This window comes from Panonychus citri, unplaced genomic scaffold, assembly GCF_014898815.1.
Source record: "Panonychus citri isolate SS breed McGregor unplaced genomic scaffold, ASM1489881v1 Contig00063, whole genome shotgun sequence".
NCBI lineage: Eukaryota > Metazoa > Arthropoda > Arachnida > Trombidiformes > Tetranychidae > Panonychus > Panonychus citri.
This window is the reverse complement of record NW_026515468.1, coordinates 536,926-551,542: the sequence shown is the minus strand read 5'-3', so window position 1 is coordinate 551,542 and position 14,617 is coordinate 536,926. Positions and strand designations below refer to the sequence as shown.

At 29.7% G+C, this 14,617-nt stretch overlaps 4 protein-coding genes across 6 annotated transcripts in view; 1 reads left to right on the top strand and 3 right to left on the bottom strand.

Annotated features, from left to right (window-relative positions):
• LOC128386116 (DEP domain-containing protein DDB_G0279099-like) overlaps positions 1–9,388 on the bottom strand; it is a 39,590-nt gene extending 30,202 nt beyond the window's left edge. Inside the window, exons 1-2 of one of the 2 annotated variants that reach the window (XM_053345088.1) lie at positions 9,030–9,388; positions 7,716–8,831 (exon numbers count right to left, since the gene is read on the bottom strand). In XM_053345088.1, coding sequence (XP_053201063.1) covers positions 7,716–7,922 — 207 coding nt within the window. In that variant the 5' untranslated portion in view covers positions 7,923–8,831; positions 9,030–9,388. The remainder of the gene's footprint in view (positions 1–7,715; positions 8,832–9,029) is intronic. The other variant, XM_053345089.1, reaches the window with a different exon arrangement.
• A 226-nt stretch (positions 9,389–9,614) lies between these two features.
• On the bottom strand, positions 9,615–11,853 carry LOC128386122 (uncharacterized). The gene is made up of 6 exons (XM_053345103.1): positions 11,726–11,853; positions 11,217–11,598; positions 10,888–11,005; positions 10,732–10,813; positions 10,433–10,646; positions 9,615–10,377 (listed from the first exon to the last, which is right to left on the bottom strand). The coding sequence occupies exons 2-6, from the start codon at positions 11,296–11,298 to the stop codon at positions 10,190–10,192; spliced, it is 684 nt and encodes a 227-aa protein (XP_053201078.1). The 5' UTR covers positions 11,299–11,598; positions 11,726–11,853; the 3' UTR covers positions 9,615–10,189.
• Positions 11,854–11,940: 87 nt separating this feature from the next.
• Positions 11,941–13,574, bottom strand: LOC128386123 (uncharacterized). 2 transcript variants are annotated; one of them, XM_053345104.1, is made up of 4 exons: positions 13,421–13,574; positions 12,913–13,168; positions 12,721–12,821; positions 11,941–12,647 (listed from the first exon to the last, which is right to left on the bottom strand). In XM_053345104.1, the coding sequence occupies exons 2-4, from the start codon at positions 13,141–13,143 to the stop codon at positions 12,305–12,307; spliced, it is 675 nt and encodes a 224-aa protein (XP_053201079.1). In that variant the 5' UTR covers positions 13,144–13,168; positions 13,421–13,574; the 3' UTR covers positions 11,941–12,304. The 2 variants fall into 2 exon arrangements, with proteins under 2 accessions (XP_053201079.1, XP_053201081.1); XM_053345106.1 differs by having other exon boundaries at positions 12,913–13,161; positions 13,421–13,558.
• An 86-nt stretch (positions 13,575–13,660) lies between these two features.
• LOC128386124 (polyisoprenoid diphosphate/phosphate phosphohydrolase PLPP6-like) lies at positions 13,661–14,593 on the top strand. The gene has a single exon (XM_053345107.1). It carries the CDS (start codon positions 13,757–13,759, stop codon positions 14,357–14,359), a length of 603 nt encoding a protein of 200 aa, XP_053201082.1. The 5' UTR covers positions 13,661–13,756; the 3' UTR covers positions 14,360–14,593.
• The last annotated feature ends 24 nt before the right edge of the window (positions 14,594–14,617 follow it).

Below are 14,617 nucleotides of genomic sequence, written 5' to 3'. Positions count from 1 at the left end.
AAACTAAGACAACTATTAATAAACAATGAACTTGATCAACAAATCAACGTATACACACACACAATCAAATCAATATATTATCTATTAATTATCATAATGATCAACTAATAGTTTATATCTATCAAAAGAGATTGTGACTGGGATTGAATCTTTCAAAATGCTTGGATTGATGAACGTTAAAATCAACAATAAACCATACGAATTTTAATATAATGATTAAGAAGCTGAAATATGTTGCAGTTAAATTGTGGTAAATTTAAAAGGAGAAAAAATTATATTAAAAATCACATGGATTGATCTGATTAATGGAAGAAGTAATTTAAAAGCCCGAGGCAATCAAGTGTTACCAGTGAGTCTTAAGGATAACAATACTGACGATAATTTAAATTGTGATTTATGGTAATGATTGGATGTACTTTTCATGGTTAACCCAATTTCCCATTAGATGAACAAACATTTGACATTCAATCATTGATCAAATGAAGGGAAAAAATGTAAATCATAATCAGGATTTCAATGAACTACATTTCAGAATAATAATATTTTCTCAATTGTGGAGCTTTAATATCATTTCAATTCATTGAAATCCTCATGATGATCATCATGAAGATGATCGTCATGATAATCATTATAAATACATGATGAATTTGTTGTATGCAATTGAAGTTGAATGTAATATTCTGGTTAGAGATAATATCTTAATGATACTATGATTAACATGATGATCATGATCAATATATTAACATCACAATCCTGATAATCATTTGAAAAACTCATTTTCCTGTCAATCTCTTGATAATTTATTATGCTTATCATGAAAAATTGATTGAAACCATTGAAAATCCATGATAATATCAGAAAGAAAATTATTATTATTTCTTAATGATGAGAAAAAGATGATTAAAGAAGATGATGAATCAAGTGATTTAGAAATTGTAACAATCATCTTGATCACAATGGTCATCATCAGCAAATTAATCATCTTACTCTCAGTTAATTGTTAATCAACAATTAACAATCTGGTTAACATGTAATCAAAATGTATTATCATTATTATTCAGAAATTAATTTAACATTTTGTATTATTCATGATAAATATTCAGGTGCAATTTTAAAATTCTGAATATTGATTAAATTGTTTATCATGATGACAATTTAAAATTCACGAGAAAAATAATCAAAATAGGTTTAAATTGTTACCTTGAAAAAAAATATAACAATTCAATTGGAATCCCAATTGATTAATTTATTAATACTTTCATGTTTAATCATTTAGCAGAGAAACAAAATTCAATCAATTTATTATTAGATTTAATTTTCCATCAGATTTTGATTACAATTAAATTGAATGTTTATCAAATTCAATTGTAATCCGATGGTAACATTTATTTAAATCCAAATTGATTATTTTAATTAACTTTCTCTGGTCACAATTAACTATTGATTTATGATCCATTTCAGTTGATGAAATGAAACAATTTATTCTGATTATAAACTGATTACATTTTGCTTGTTATTGTTTATCATTTCATTTCCTCTTTACTTTTGTCATTCTATTTTCATTTATCATCCTTGTTTATCATCATCTTCATGATAATCATGCTACCTTTTTTTAGAGAGAGAGAACAACTTGAGTTGTTTTCGGTTCAGGATAAAATTCTGGTTCCAATTCATGGAGATAATAACAACAGATGAAACTCAAGATTCTCATGTAGATGATTCCTCTTGAGACTTTTCAATCTTCTTGATGATGATGTAAAACAAGATGATGATGATGATGACAAGAAAGAAGAGAAATTAAATTGAATAGTAATAATAATGATCATCATGAAGAGATAATTCTGAAATTCTGTCTTCACAATTTTCTCTCGAAAGATAAACTTAAACTATTGATGAGAATTTTTTTCCTCTCTCTTATTATTTATTTCAAAGAAAACGTAAATTCTGACAATCAGTTAGATGTTCAAGTTGATTTAACTGATTGTTATAATAAATCATTGTCATTCTCATGTTAATTGTATATTAGATTATCAAATTTAATCAGATAATCAAAGTCATTTACAGGAAGAAATTTTTTTACCTCCATCATGATAATGATTAACATGCAATTCAGTTTTACTCAATTACTGAATTTCATCAATTATCATGGCGCTGATATTGTTTACATTTAAATGATAAGTCATCTGGAAATGAGTTGTCATGACAATTGAATTTATTAATATATTTCATGATGAATTTCAATTTGTTCAGAGTAATTCATCACCTTCTCAATGGAACCTGAAAAATTCACCCTGACAATGGGAATGATATTTTCTCATTATTGGTGATCCAATGAATATGAATAACGGTAAATTATATGATTGCTACAATTTACAGTTAAAATGTAATCAAAATTGATTATCAGTTAACTGAATCTCCTGAATGAATTGATATTGAACAAATCAACTATCTTCGCCCTGAGATCATCATTTGATTCTGATTCTTGGAATTGAAAAGCTTTTCTAATAATAATTTTTCCCTTTTGGTGGAAAACCTCATGTAGACTGGGTGATGATGATTCTGATCATGTTGTTGATGATGAAGATAAAGATGATTATTGTTATTGAAAGAGGAAAACTGATCCCATGGTGAAAGTATTTTTTTCACACACATTTTTGATCCTTGAAGATGAACAATCATTGAAAATCATTTGATAGTTTTGTTGTTATTGTTACTGAGATTATGCTCATCATCATGATCATCATGATTATCATCAACATGATGATAACGAAATCATAGGAACCACGAAATTTTAGACAAACAACTTTCTAGGTTTCACTTGTCTCTCTTTTCGTATTCTGGTTTCATTTTTCTCTTCGAACTGAAAAGTTCTAAAAATGATTGATAAAAATGATAAAGGTTAAAGTTGCTCCTCAACTGAATTTCGATTAACCTCAATTCTGTCAGAACTTTCAGATCAATTTTCTCTCTCTTTCTCTTGCACACCGAGAGAGAGATTTTCTTACCCACACCCAAACAAAAAAAGAAGAAAAAAAAGTGTAAACAATTAGATGAGAAACTATTCCAATTCTAATTCCAATTCTGTCCACTGAATAAACAGAAGAAAAAAGTGATTATCAACTCAGATGGAATAAGAATTCATCTAATCATGAAAATCTCCTGAAAACCAACAGAAAAATTCACAATTGAATAGACAATTTCGATAGTAAAATTAATTAACTGGTTAATCTGAATTTCAATCACTACTTTTGCATCAAAGGTTAATCGTAATTGAAATTTCGGTTCAATTCTTAAACGGGATCAATAAAAGTCTCAGGTAAAGGTAACTTCATATGAGTCGAGGCTTAAAAAAATACCTGATTGTCAAGGTAAGAATGACAATCAATAAGCTAATTAAAACCTAATCTAAAGGTAATAAAATGTTCCAGAGACAATTTTAATCTCATTCAACATAACAGATTATATATCGTTCCCTGAATTCACTCCCTGAAGGTTCAAACAAATGATGAAGGATTTATTTTCTATTCATCCTCCTGCTCATCTTCATCTTCTTAACCTTTGTCTTCCTCATCATCTTCTCACCTTTATAATCATTTTTCCCGTCACCAAATCTTAATCTTAATCCCTCTTCTCATTACATTTGATTATTGATTGTTAACTTTTTTTTTCTTCTTCTTCTCAACAATGAATTTATTGATTAATGCCCGACAACAGGTAAACAGTTAATTGTTACATTCACAATTTAATTGGTTAATAATTGAATAAGAAAAAGGAAGAAAAAAAATCCAATCATGTGAACTTATTGAATAGTAAATTATAATGGGATTGCAAAGTATTAGCATCTTTTGCAAACGTTAACAAAGTTACAAATTTGATTATCATCTTCCATCATCTTCCTCATCATTTACTATTATTATCATCATCCAACGTCATCATCATTGATTATCAGAGTCTCCAAGGGAACTGTTATCAATATGAAGTAAAAAAAAGTCACAGACTGAATATAAAAATAATGGGTTACCATTCAAACGGTTAACTGTCATCAAGAGTTGAAGGTTGTTGGTTATTGTTGATCAATGTTGATATTAAACTGAAGATGATGAGGATGAAAAGGAAGAGAGAAAAAAGTTCTATCAGTTTAATCTGTGTGTAGATGTGACCATAAAAATATACTGGGCAATGGTCAAAGTGATGAAGGAAGAAGAGGAAAAAGTGGAAAAGTCAATCTCTTAACTTTTATCCTTTTTCATGGGAAAAAAATCAGTATCATGAATGTTAACTCATCAGGGATGACTGATGGCTTTGCATGGTGATGATAAATCTTCAGATGGTCCAAAAATTTATTCTTCATCATTATCATCATCCTCATCTTCATCCTCATCTTTCCAGCATCAATAATCTAATAGATATTAGTAACTGACCCTTTACAATGAGATGACCAATAGAAGTTCATTTTTATATCTATACAATTTTTTTTTCTTCCTTTTCTTTTCAGGATCTATTATCATTTTCCTGGAACCATGATGATGATCATGATGATGATGATGATGATGATGATGATAAGTTACATTCTGTTAGTTTTAATATGAAAAAGGATAAACATTTGATATTAATGGACGAAGATGGTGAAAATATCAATGAGAAAAAAAGTAAACAATAAGTTTGATTTAACTTTATTTCTGCTGATTGTTAACGACTCGTGACTTGATGATTAACCATTTGACCATCGACTATCCATTGATTACCATTGGTCATCTTCATCTCTTGACCCTCATCTTGATTCTTGACCATTTCTATTAATTGTTATAACTTTCATTCTCATATTCTGTCAATTTTAGATTGTTAGTTAATTTGATTCTCATCTCATCACTTTTTCTTACTCTTATTGATTTACTTTTAATTTGATTAGCACTTTGAGAAACAATTTAAATTTGGGTTAATTTTAAGCTGAAATAATCAGTTAATTGATAATCAAATTGTCTGGTTACCCTTGACAACTTAATTAAAGGTTGATTGTTAGTACAAATAATAATATAAGTGTTTAATTAACAATCTAATTGAATCAATATAAGAAAATAAATATCTCATTGATTAGCAAGATAAGTGATATCTTTTAATTATATATTCCAGTTAATTATAACAATTAGATATTTATTTTTGGTCACAATTAACCTTGATAATTATATTACAAGAAAAATGTTAATAATTTAAGTGAATTCATTATAAGATGAAATAAATTATCACAATTAAAAGTGAACGTAAAAACAATTAACCTAATTACATATTATTATTGTCTCGTAATTAATATTCAACTGTTATTAAACTAATCATTAGTTTTATATTATAATTATAACTGTTAATAGCCAAAAGAAAAGTCAATAATTTAATGCAAAATTTAAAACGAAATCATCAACAATCAATATGTCTAAATTGTTACAATCAAATTGAAAACAATTTAGATTTTATTAAATATAAGCAATGGAAATGATTTGATGATATTGATTTGCAAAGTATTGAGTTTCATCATTTCATATTTATATATTTCTGCATCTCAATTCCCACCTTAAGCATTTTATAAGGATGAAACGTATTGAAAGATGATAATATGATGATGATGAGGATGAGGATGAAGATGATGGAGATATTGATCTGTTTATCATTCATCATCCTGGAATAGTAAACATATACAAAGGTAAATGTCACCTTTTTTTAGAATCATCATTTTGGTTCATCTTGATCGTGGAGAGGAAAATGTTTTTTTCTTAAACATTTAAAGACATTGCTGGTGGTGGGGGAGTGGAAAGATGCTAAAAAGGTGAAGATGAGGATTAGGATGATGAGGATGAGGATGAGGATGGTGATGATGAAAGGAGGGACAGGAATAGTTATCATGTCAATTTGAAGGTGGGAGAGACGGTGCAAGTCACTTTGGGTTGATCTATGGTTTGGAGGAAGGAGAAAGGTGTGGATAAGAGTCATGGTGATGAAGATGATGATGATGATGATGATGATGGAGGAGGATGTCTGATGACCCAGAGAAAGATGAATTACTATACAATCTATATTAGTCTTCTTTGTCTTCTCTTCCTCATCTTCTTCTCTGTTTCCTCATGAACGAAGATCGTTTTACTTTTGGAGAGAGAGAAAGAAAATAAAACAAAAAGAATATTATTTTTTTCTATTCTCTTCTTGCCTCATCCTGAATTCTCATCCTCAGGATGAAGATGAAGATGAAGATGGTGATGATGAGGATGAGGATGAAGATGAGATTACAGGAAGAAGATGAGGATGAAAAGTTGAAAGAAAACAAAAAATATGATCAACTAATCCTGGCATAAGAACAACGATAAAAAAAAACTCATTGTGATTATCGAGCAAAAATTTTTTTCTAATTAGCAACAAATCAATTCAAACAATTTAACAACTTTCACCAACAATTTAAGATTAACATGGTTCTTATTCAGTTACATGATTATCTTAATCATTACCAATCAACAACAATCATTAATATCAGTTTAACATTCACCAATCAAAGGGTAACATTTGATTGTTTCATGTTAGAAAACTAATAATAGCAATTTATTGATTGCTGATTGATTTATTTTTAGGTTTTTCATCATCGCCAATCAATTGATTGTTATGATCTGAGTTGTGAAGTTTTTTTTCAATCCTAACAATCAAAAGTAATCACAATATAATATTACAGTTGATATTTAATGATACATAATAAAACATAAGCTCAATGTGTAACAATTAACTAATTACCATTGAGAGTAAAGATAACATTTACAATTAAGGTTATACAATCAATTTAGTTAATGATAGCAATTTAATAATAGCTTTACAAGTAATAATAATCATCTAATTGTGGTGATAGTGATCATGTTGGTATAATTTTCAACCCTTTCCAATGTTGATTGTTACAATTAACCTCTCATGAGGATTGGAAAATAACAAATCATTTAGTTAACTACAATGTAAGATTATTGTAAACAATTAACTGTTAATATAGTAGATTAATAATCGGCAATTGAATTAAAAGTTATTCTTATGTGATTATTGGGGAAAATAAATTTTTCCAAGGAAAAAATATTTGTCAATGATTAGCTAATTGTCGTTGATTAAAAATAAATTCAATGGCAAATTGACAAAATTTAGACAACATTGGAATTGAAAATAATGCTGATTATCATCATGATTAACTGATGATAACTATTTTCAACATGATGATGAAAAGTATGATTAATGAATTGTTGATCACAATCAAAGAGTAAAACTTTTAATTTGTTATTAAATCAATGAATTTGGTTTAAAGCCAACAATAATCAATTCAATCCCAATTAACCAATGATAATAATAATAACAATTTAAAATGTCATCAATTAATCAAGTAAATGTATCAAACAAATTGTTTAACTTGATTGCTTTCAGTCAACAATCAAATAAAAAAAGTCAATGATAGAGAAACCAAATCAATGTAATAGTAAATCATCAAACCATATAAATTATATTGAAACAATTTACAGTTAATTCATTTAAATTGAGACAATTAGTCAAAGGGAAATGTTTCAATTTGACCAATTGATTGATTGTTCATAAGGAACTGACCCTTGGATGAGTCGAGATGTAATTATAAGACCAACCGGGTTAATCGAGGAACCGAATGGTTCACAATTTGAAGGTTAATTGTGAGAGCAATTAATTGATCTTCTTACCTGGAGGATACCCGATTGAAGGGTGAGCGCCATGTAGGCATAGATGAACGATGGCTGGTAAAAGGTGACACTTGGAAATAGCGACAAGTGAAAATCACTGGCGATCCATAGAGAGAGTATGATAAACACCAATGTCGAAGTGAATAAAGCTAAATTACAAGAATAGATCCATACTCTATAATACCTCATCGCTCGCTTGAGAAACATGGATATTATTCATATCGTGGGCTGACCAAGCCGACCAACAATTAACAATCACAATGGTGTTGGTCAATCGTAGTTGAAGTGGTCATTTGGCAGAACACAGAGAATCACAAACACACTGAACACTCACTCGAAGGCGATGATTGTATTGTCCCGAACGAAGATTCAAAGATCCCTTTTTGGTTTCATCGATTTCCAACTGATAATTAAGGCCTTTTTTCTTAATTGTTCCGTTTGATTGTTGACTTAATGAGAGAAATTAATTTATTAAATTGGTTAGATTGTTGATTTTGCTGTTTTAAAGTTCATTTGATTGTTCAGTTTGTTTTTGAGGGTCAATCTTTTTGTTGGTTAACAATTTGATTTGTTGATGTTCACTTTTAAATTGTAATCAATTTTTGCCATTTACAAGAACGAGATTAATCAATTGTTGTTTTTGATGATGATGGTGATGATGATGAGGATGATGAGGAAGGATGAAAAGTTGAGTTTTGTATTAAAATCTGATGATTGTAATATTAGTGAGTCGATTCCAGACTGAAATGATTTATGGTTGTATGATTTTCACTAGTTGATTGGTTGTTTATTTTTGAGATGAGGATCAAGAGGAGGATGCTAAAGATGATGAGGATGAGGATGATGAGGATGAGGAGGATGAGGATGAAGATGAAGATGTTAGATTAGTTGCTTTTTGATTATCTTTTTCCTTATTGTTTACTATTAGTAAATCAAACTTTTATTATTATGATATTCAGATTAACGAGTTGACGTATTAAAGTTGTTGTCGATAATTAATCAAAAGATTAATTGATTAACATGATTATACAATTACAATCGTTCAAGTTGAACATTTAAATTGTCACAGTAAATTGTCATTGGTCCAATTTAATTGTTGGGCAGTGAGATAGTTAACTAATTGTATCAATGGAAAAAGATAATCAATTAGTATCTTTGTTTTTACTTCTTGATTGTAACGTTTAAATTGCTGATTAGTTGATAATCCCAAGGATTTGATAACAATTAATTGAAATCATTTTATAAATAACGATTACAATTACATTTTAATTAAAACAAATCAGAAAATAAATTACAATTCAATCATATGTTTACCTTTTGCTTGCAAATGAAAACATTAAATTTAATTGTTGATCACTAATTGTTTTTCTCACTGAAATTGTTGTTGATTTTAACGATGATTTGTTTTCACTGATGAGGAGCACAAATTTAATTACAACTGATTTAACTTTAAACAATTAAAAAGATAAGTTTGGTTATAAATCTAAACAATCAAATCAGTTTACCGGTTTTCCTCCTCTTGTTACATTGACGTTACTTTAAGTTCAACTGAGTTGATGATGAAACTTATCATCTTCATGATAAAGGATGATAAGGTTTCTGTAGACAGATGAAAAGACAGAGTAATTGAAAGATAAATTATCTTCTTGTCTATTTCTCTCTCTCTCTCTCTCTCTCTCTCTCTCTCTCTCTCTCTCTCTCACTCCCAGTTTTCTCAGTGGGAGTTAAAATTATCTTCATCCCAAATAACCTCAATGCTGAGCAAGTTCAGCACGTTGTCATGGCAACAATTGAGCACAAGCTCATTTAATTGTCATTTATAAATATACCAGTTCAATGATAATAAACATCATCAAAGTTAATCACAATCAGTTATTAAAATTATCAATCATTTCAATATTTGTTGATTGCATTTTCATTTAATTTGTTTTTGTTCATTGCAATTAGATTGATTTATAAATGAAAGTGATTAACAATTACGATTTGATTTGTTAATCACATCTTCATATTTGATTATTATGTTGTTGATTAGAAATAATAGTATTTAGAGTTCTGTTTGATTGTTACAATTAAGTCAGAGAGAAAGAGAGAGATGAGAAAATTATTATTATTAATACATCGTTTTGAGACTTTGGTGATTTCTGATTGATTGTTGATTGTCTGTGTTGATTTGGTAATTAGGTCTTTCTTTTAGGTTGTCACATAAATTGTTCAATTATGATTATTGAGCCCAAATTGAGCTTAATAAACGTTGGACTGTTAAGATATTGATTTGTTGATTATTGTCGTTGGAATTGTTTCCCAACTGCTTATGATGATTAAAATCAGATGAATGAAATGATGACGATGATTATGTTTAGTTAATTTGGTTGGAAATCAAACAGCAAGTGATGAACATGAGGATTTAAGCAATTTAACAGGAATTAATTGTAATCAGTGCATGTGATTTGCGACAACCAACACGATCAACGATATTAGCGTTCACTGGATGGTACAGTTACTTCAATTTTGGGCTGAATTTTACAAGCACAATGATGAGGAGCGGCCACGTAGCCCCACTGAGGTGCTTCGTCCTCCGGTTTCTTGTACAGCATATAAACCCAACCATTACGCTCCGTACACTCGGAGTTGTATAAAGGTGAGATTCCGACACAAGATGAAGCTGAAAAAAGGTAAACAATCAGTTAATTGTTTCGAAATGTTTTTGTTTTATTTACCTGTTTTCGAGGAGCATCGATAAGTATAAATGAATTGAGTCATTCCCTCTTCTTGCATCACTTCAACTTCATTATCATAAAGATCGTGAGTCTTATTTAATTGTTCCCACTGACGATTAGTTGGACAAATTTCCTCAGAGGGAAATTGCTCCGTTGGACTTTCCTCTTTAGGGACTTTTCGTTTACTCATCATCGATCGCGAATGATCATCTTCCTGGATGAGATAAATAACCGATCAATTAATTGGCAATATTTAAGGAAAAAAAAATCAATTATTGAATATTGATTAATAAACTAACCAATTCTGGATCAACTGTTGGTGCTTCGGGTCCGATGTATAAACGTTTCTGGTACAAAGCCGGATGATTAGCAACGTGATTACTGAAATTGGAAATGGATCGGGAAACTAGTTAATCAAATTTAATCACTAATTGTGGAAACGCAATTATATTTACCTCATCTGATGAAGGTGAGCTTTTAAATTGTCATCCGGTTGATACTTTGATAATAAATCATTAACGTAGCTCCTAATGATTAATTTCAGTGCTCCATCCGATAGATGTACTTTATTGCCTGGATTAGAACAACAATTAAAGAAACAATTAAAAATTAAAGAAAATATTTACCATTATTAATGAGTAAATACATTAAGAGAGAAAAAGTCAATATTTGATTAAATCACATGAGCAATTAACATCTATTTTTTCAAATCAATGGATCAGTAAATGGTATCAATTAAAATATTATTGATTTTTCAATTGAAATAATTAAACTTTATACTAACCTGATACATTTACTAGAAACCAAGTTTGAAGGATCAACAGAAATGGTAAACACGAGGTGATAGTTTTAATTTGATTGACCATAATTAACAGGCGATGATAATTTAGTAGGAATATAAAAAGAGAAAAATTAACTAATTAGTATTGACAATGGGATCGAAAGAAAAACTTTGTTGATTTTTTGATTGGTCAAGTTGGTCAATTGATAATAAGTGTCAACTCTCACGTTTGATTAACTTAATATAAGCAAAACTTATTTAGTGATTCAACAGGAGAATCTGCATTCGTTTTAATCATCCTCATCATCATTATCATCCTCATCTCTTGTCTATGACGTCCAAAGGGTCTAATGTCCACCCTTACCTTGCCCACTTTCACTTTAACCTGACAGGTAAAAATGATGGACAGAGGAAGAGCAAGTGAGAGAGGGAGACAGGGCCATCGAAGATACTATTTGTGTACTAGTCTCTTAACTGACCACAATAATTGACCAATAAAAAAATGTATTTACCTTCAAGAGTCTTAATTAATGACCCTTTTAACCATCTCCATCATTTGGCTTAATTAATAGACTTTCATATCTCGATTGTTTTGTAATTTGTTTGAAGGTAAATTGCGTCGGCGATGATAAAATGACCAGTACCGTGTTCATCATTTGTTGATTGTTGCGTGGTCATCCAATTTGATTACCAATTAACAATAATTATTGTTAAGGACGTTTGTTAATCCACTTTTTTCCTTAGCTGATTTATTGCTTCCTTTTCCGTGATTACTTTTAGAGTTGGTCAGTTGGTTTGTTTGATTTTTGTTTTCCTTTGAGTTCGTTAATTGCTGCTGCTGTTATCATCATTTACAGTGTGTTAGTTGTTGATTGTTATGATTGTCAATCAAGAGGGACAATGAGAATATTGGATTAATAGTTACTACATTTCGATGAATGAATGTGTAAAAACTACCAAAATATGATTGATCAATTTTGGTTTGGCCTACACATTTTTGTCTATCATTTTGGTTGATAATTTATAATCATAATTGTTGCATCAAATTAAGATAAAATATAGTTTAACTATCAACTCTAAGATGATATTGATTAGAATCTAACTGAGATGAGAACAATATTAACAAGACTTGCGACCAGGTAACCATAAAGAGAGGCCATTAAAGATGTAATTGGATAAATTTTCCAAGGTACAATCCAATCTAATTTAAGGAGAAAAGCTCCAAACCAGGAAAATAACGAGATCAGTTTAAGATTCATGGCAAAACTAGAGTCCCATTGACTTAATTTAGTTGATGAAGAGAAGAGGAAATTGATGACTCTCACTAAAAATGATGATAAAGATAATGAAGATGATGAAGATTCAGTTACCAATATTGGTAAGACAGAGATGAATGTGATGGATAAAGCCAAGAAAAAGGTCTGATCCAAGTCACTAGAATATAAAAAAACAAAAGTAAATTCTATTAGTTAAATATAGTGGATTAAATATTAACAGATTCTTTTACTTGACCAATGGTCCTCCTAATGATAGAATCACAAAAGTAACGGTTATTGTTAAGCACAAAAGGCTAAGGGCAAGATGACTCAGGTTCTTGGATACATAACTCTGGAAATAGAATAGAAAAGAAAATTAAAGAATAACTTTTTATTGGATTAACTTATTACTCTGTTTGCATTGAATTGATTCAGAAATTCACCTTATCCCATAGAACTGCCAATGGTGATTTATCTCGTTCTCTTCCTTTATAACCAATAAATCCAACAGCAAGAACCTTAATTGGTTCAAAGATTAACAGGAAACAAGCAACTAATGAGGTTCGTTCAACGGGAGAAGCCGTTTTATCCATAGGACTCAAAATGAATAAAGCCACAGTAGAAAGCACGATTCCAAGACAATGGTAGACAATCAATTTAACATTCGAATGCATTTTAATCAACGATCAAATCTGTAAACTTAATCACCGAGAAAAAAAACAACCAAATTAAAGGTTAACAACAGAACAGAATTACAAGAGGATTAACCTCATCGATTAATCTCTCAATTTAAAAATCAGGAAGCAACTTGAAAGCTCAACTAACTGATAAATGTTCACTGATCACACCTGCAATTAAAATCAACAATATAACAGTTAATCCAATCAACTAGGAACAATTTTTTCAGCTTTTTTTTTGGAATAGAAATTGACAAAAACAAAAGTAACTTACCGGTGGATTTTGATGTAATAGATTACAGATTTGAATCCATCAACCAAGACAGTTAGAAGAATAGAAAACTAATTAAATTTATCAATAAGAATCAAAATTAAAAGTATTAACAAACTGGAGCAATTAAATTAGTGGGACAGTTAATTGAAAAAATAAACTCTGTTTACATTTTAATAACCGAATCCGCTGGTTGCTTAGCAACCGAACATCTGATTTGAAATTTTTCTTTTCATTTTTGATTTTGTTTCAATTGTTTTGTCTTAATTTCAATTGATTGCTTCTTTTGAACGATTTGTTTTAATTTTATTGTGTTACTTTTAAATTATTCTTTCAATTATGGAGAGATTAAAATCTATTGACATCTCGTTGAGCTATCGAATGTTTAAATTGTGGCCCAAAGGACAAAATTGTCGGTTCATTTTATCGGCCCTTGAGTGGTCCTGCCACGGAATCCCTTGGTTTGTCGGGGTAATCATTGCGATCTATATTTGGCCTAATAGTAAACTGTTGGCCCAATTGTTGGCTGGTTTGTTACTCGATTTGATAACCATTGCGGTGACTAAAGCTCTTACTAGAAGACGTAGACCAAGTTATGCCAATCAAGAAGATCAAATGATTGTCGCCTCGGTGGATAAACACTCGATGCCCTCAGGTCATGCTTCCAGAGCGATTTATGTTGCCCTTTTATTAAACAGCGATTCGTTTTCATCACTATTGGTTTGGATATGGGCTGGTTCGGTTTGTTTATCAAGAATATTCTTGGGAAGACATCATATTCTCGACGTTGTTGTTGGTTTTCTTTGTGCTTACATTATTTTCACTCTACAATTTAGTTTTGGTGGTTTTCTCAATAAAATCGTCGTCTGGATTTTACTTCATCAATTTAGCAATACAAATGATCTGAGTACCGCTGAAAGTATTGGTCCAACTGTTGATTAACCTTAAATTGCGTTGAATTTATCAGGAAAATGTCAATCTGAGGAAAGGAAAACATTTACAAAGGTCACCATGACAACTTTTGTTGTTACAACTTGAAATCTTAATTGTATACACAAGAAAATATTAATAGTTTCAAGATCTGAAAAGGAATATAGTTGATTACTCAAATCTATTTATTTTTAATTCTGATTGTATTTTTATCAACCATTAAATTGTATTTTCTATTGTTCCAAATTTACCCGATGAATGTATTCATTT

Coding starts and splice junctions, on each gene's coding strand:
- LOC128386123 (XM_053345104.1), bottom strand. CDS start 13,143: ATGCATTCGAATGTTAAATTGATTGTCTACCATTGTCTTGGAATCGTG. Junction 12,822..12,912: donor TGGCAGTTCTATGGGATAAG/GTGAATTTCTGA, acceptor TTCTATTTCCAG/AGTTATGTATCCAAGAACCT. Junction 12,648..12,720: donor TTAGGAGGACCATTGGTCAA/GTAAAAGAATCT, acceptor TTTATATTCTAG/TGACTTGGATCAGACCTTTT.
- LOC128386122 (XM_053345103.1), bottom strand. CDS start 11,298: ATGGTCAATCAAATTAAAACTATCACCTCGTGTTTACCATTTCTGTTG. Junction 11,006..11,216: donor GTTTCTAGTAAATGTATCAG/GTTAGTATAAAG, acceptor GTTCTAATCCAG/GCAATAAAGTACATCTATCG. Junction 10,378..10,432: donor TCGATGCTCCTCGAAAACAG/GTAAATAAAACA, acceptor ACCTTTTTTCAG/CTTCATCTTGTGTCGGAATC.
- LOC128386124 (XM_053345107.1), top strand. CDS start 13,757: ATGGAGAGATTAAAATCTATTGACATCTCGTTGAGCTATCGAATGTTT.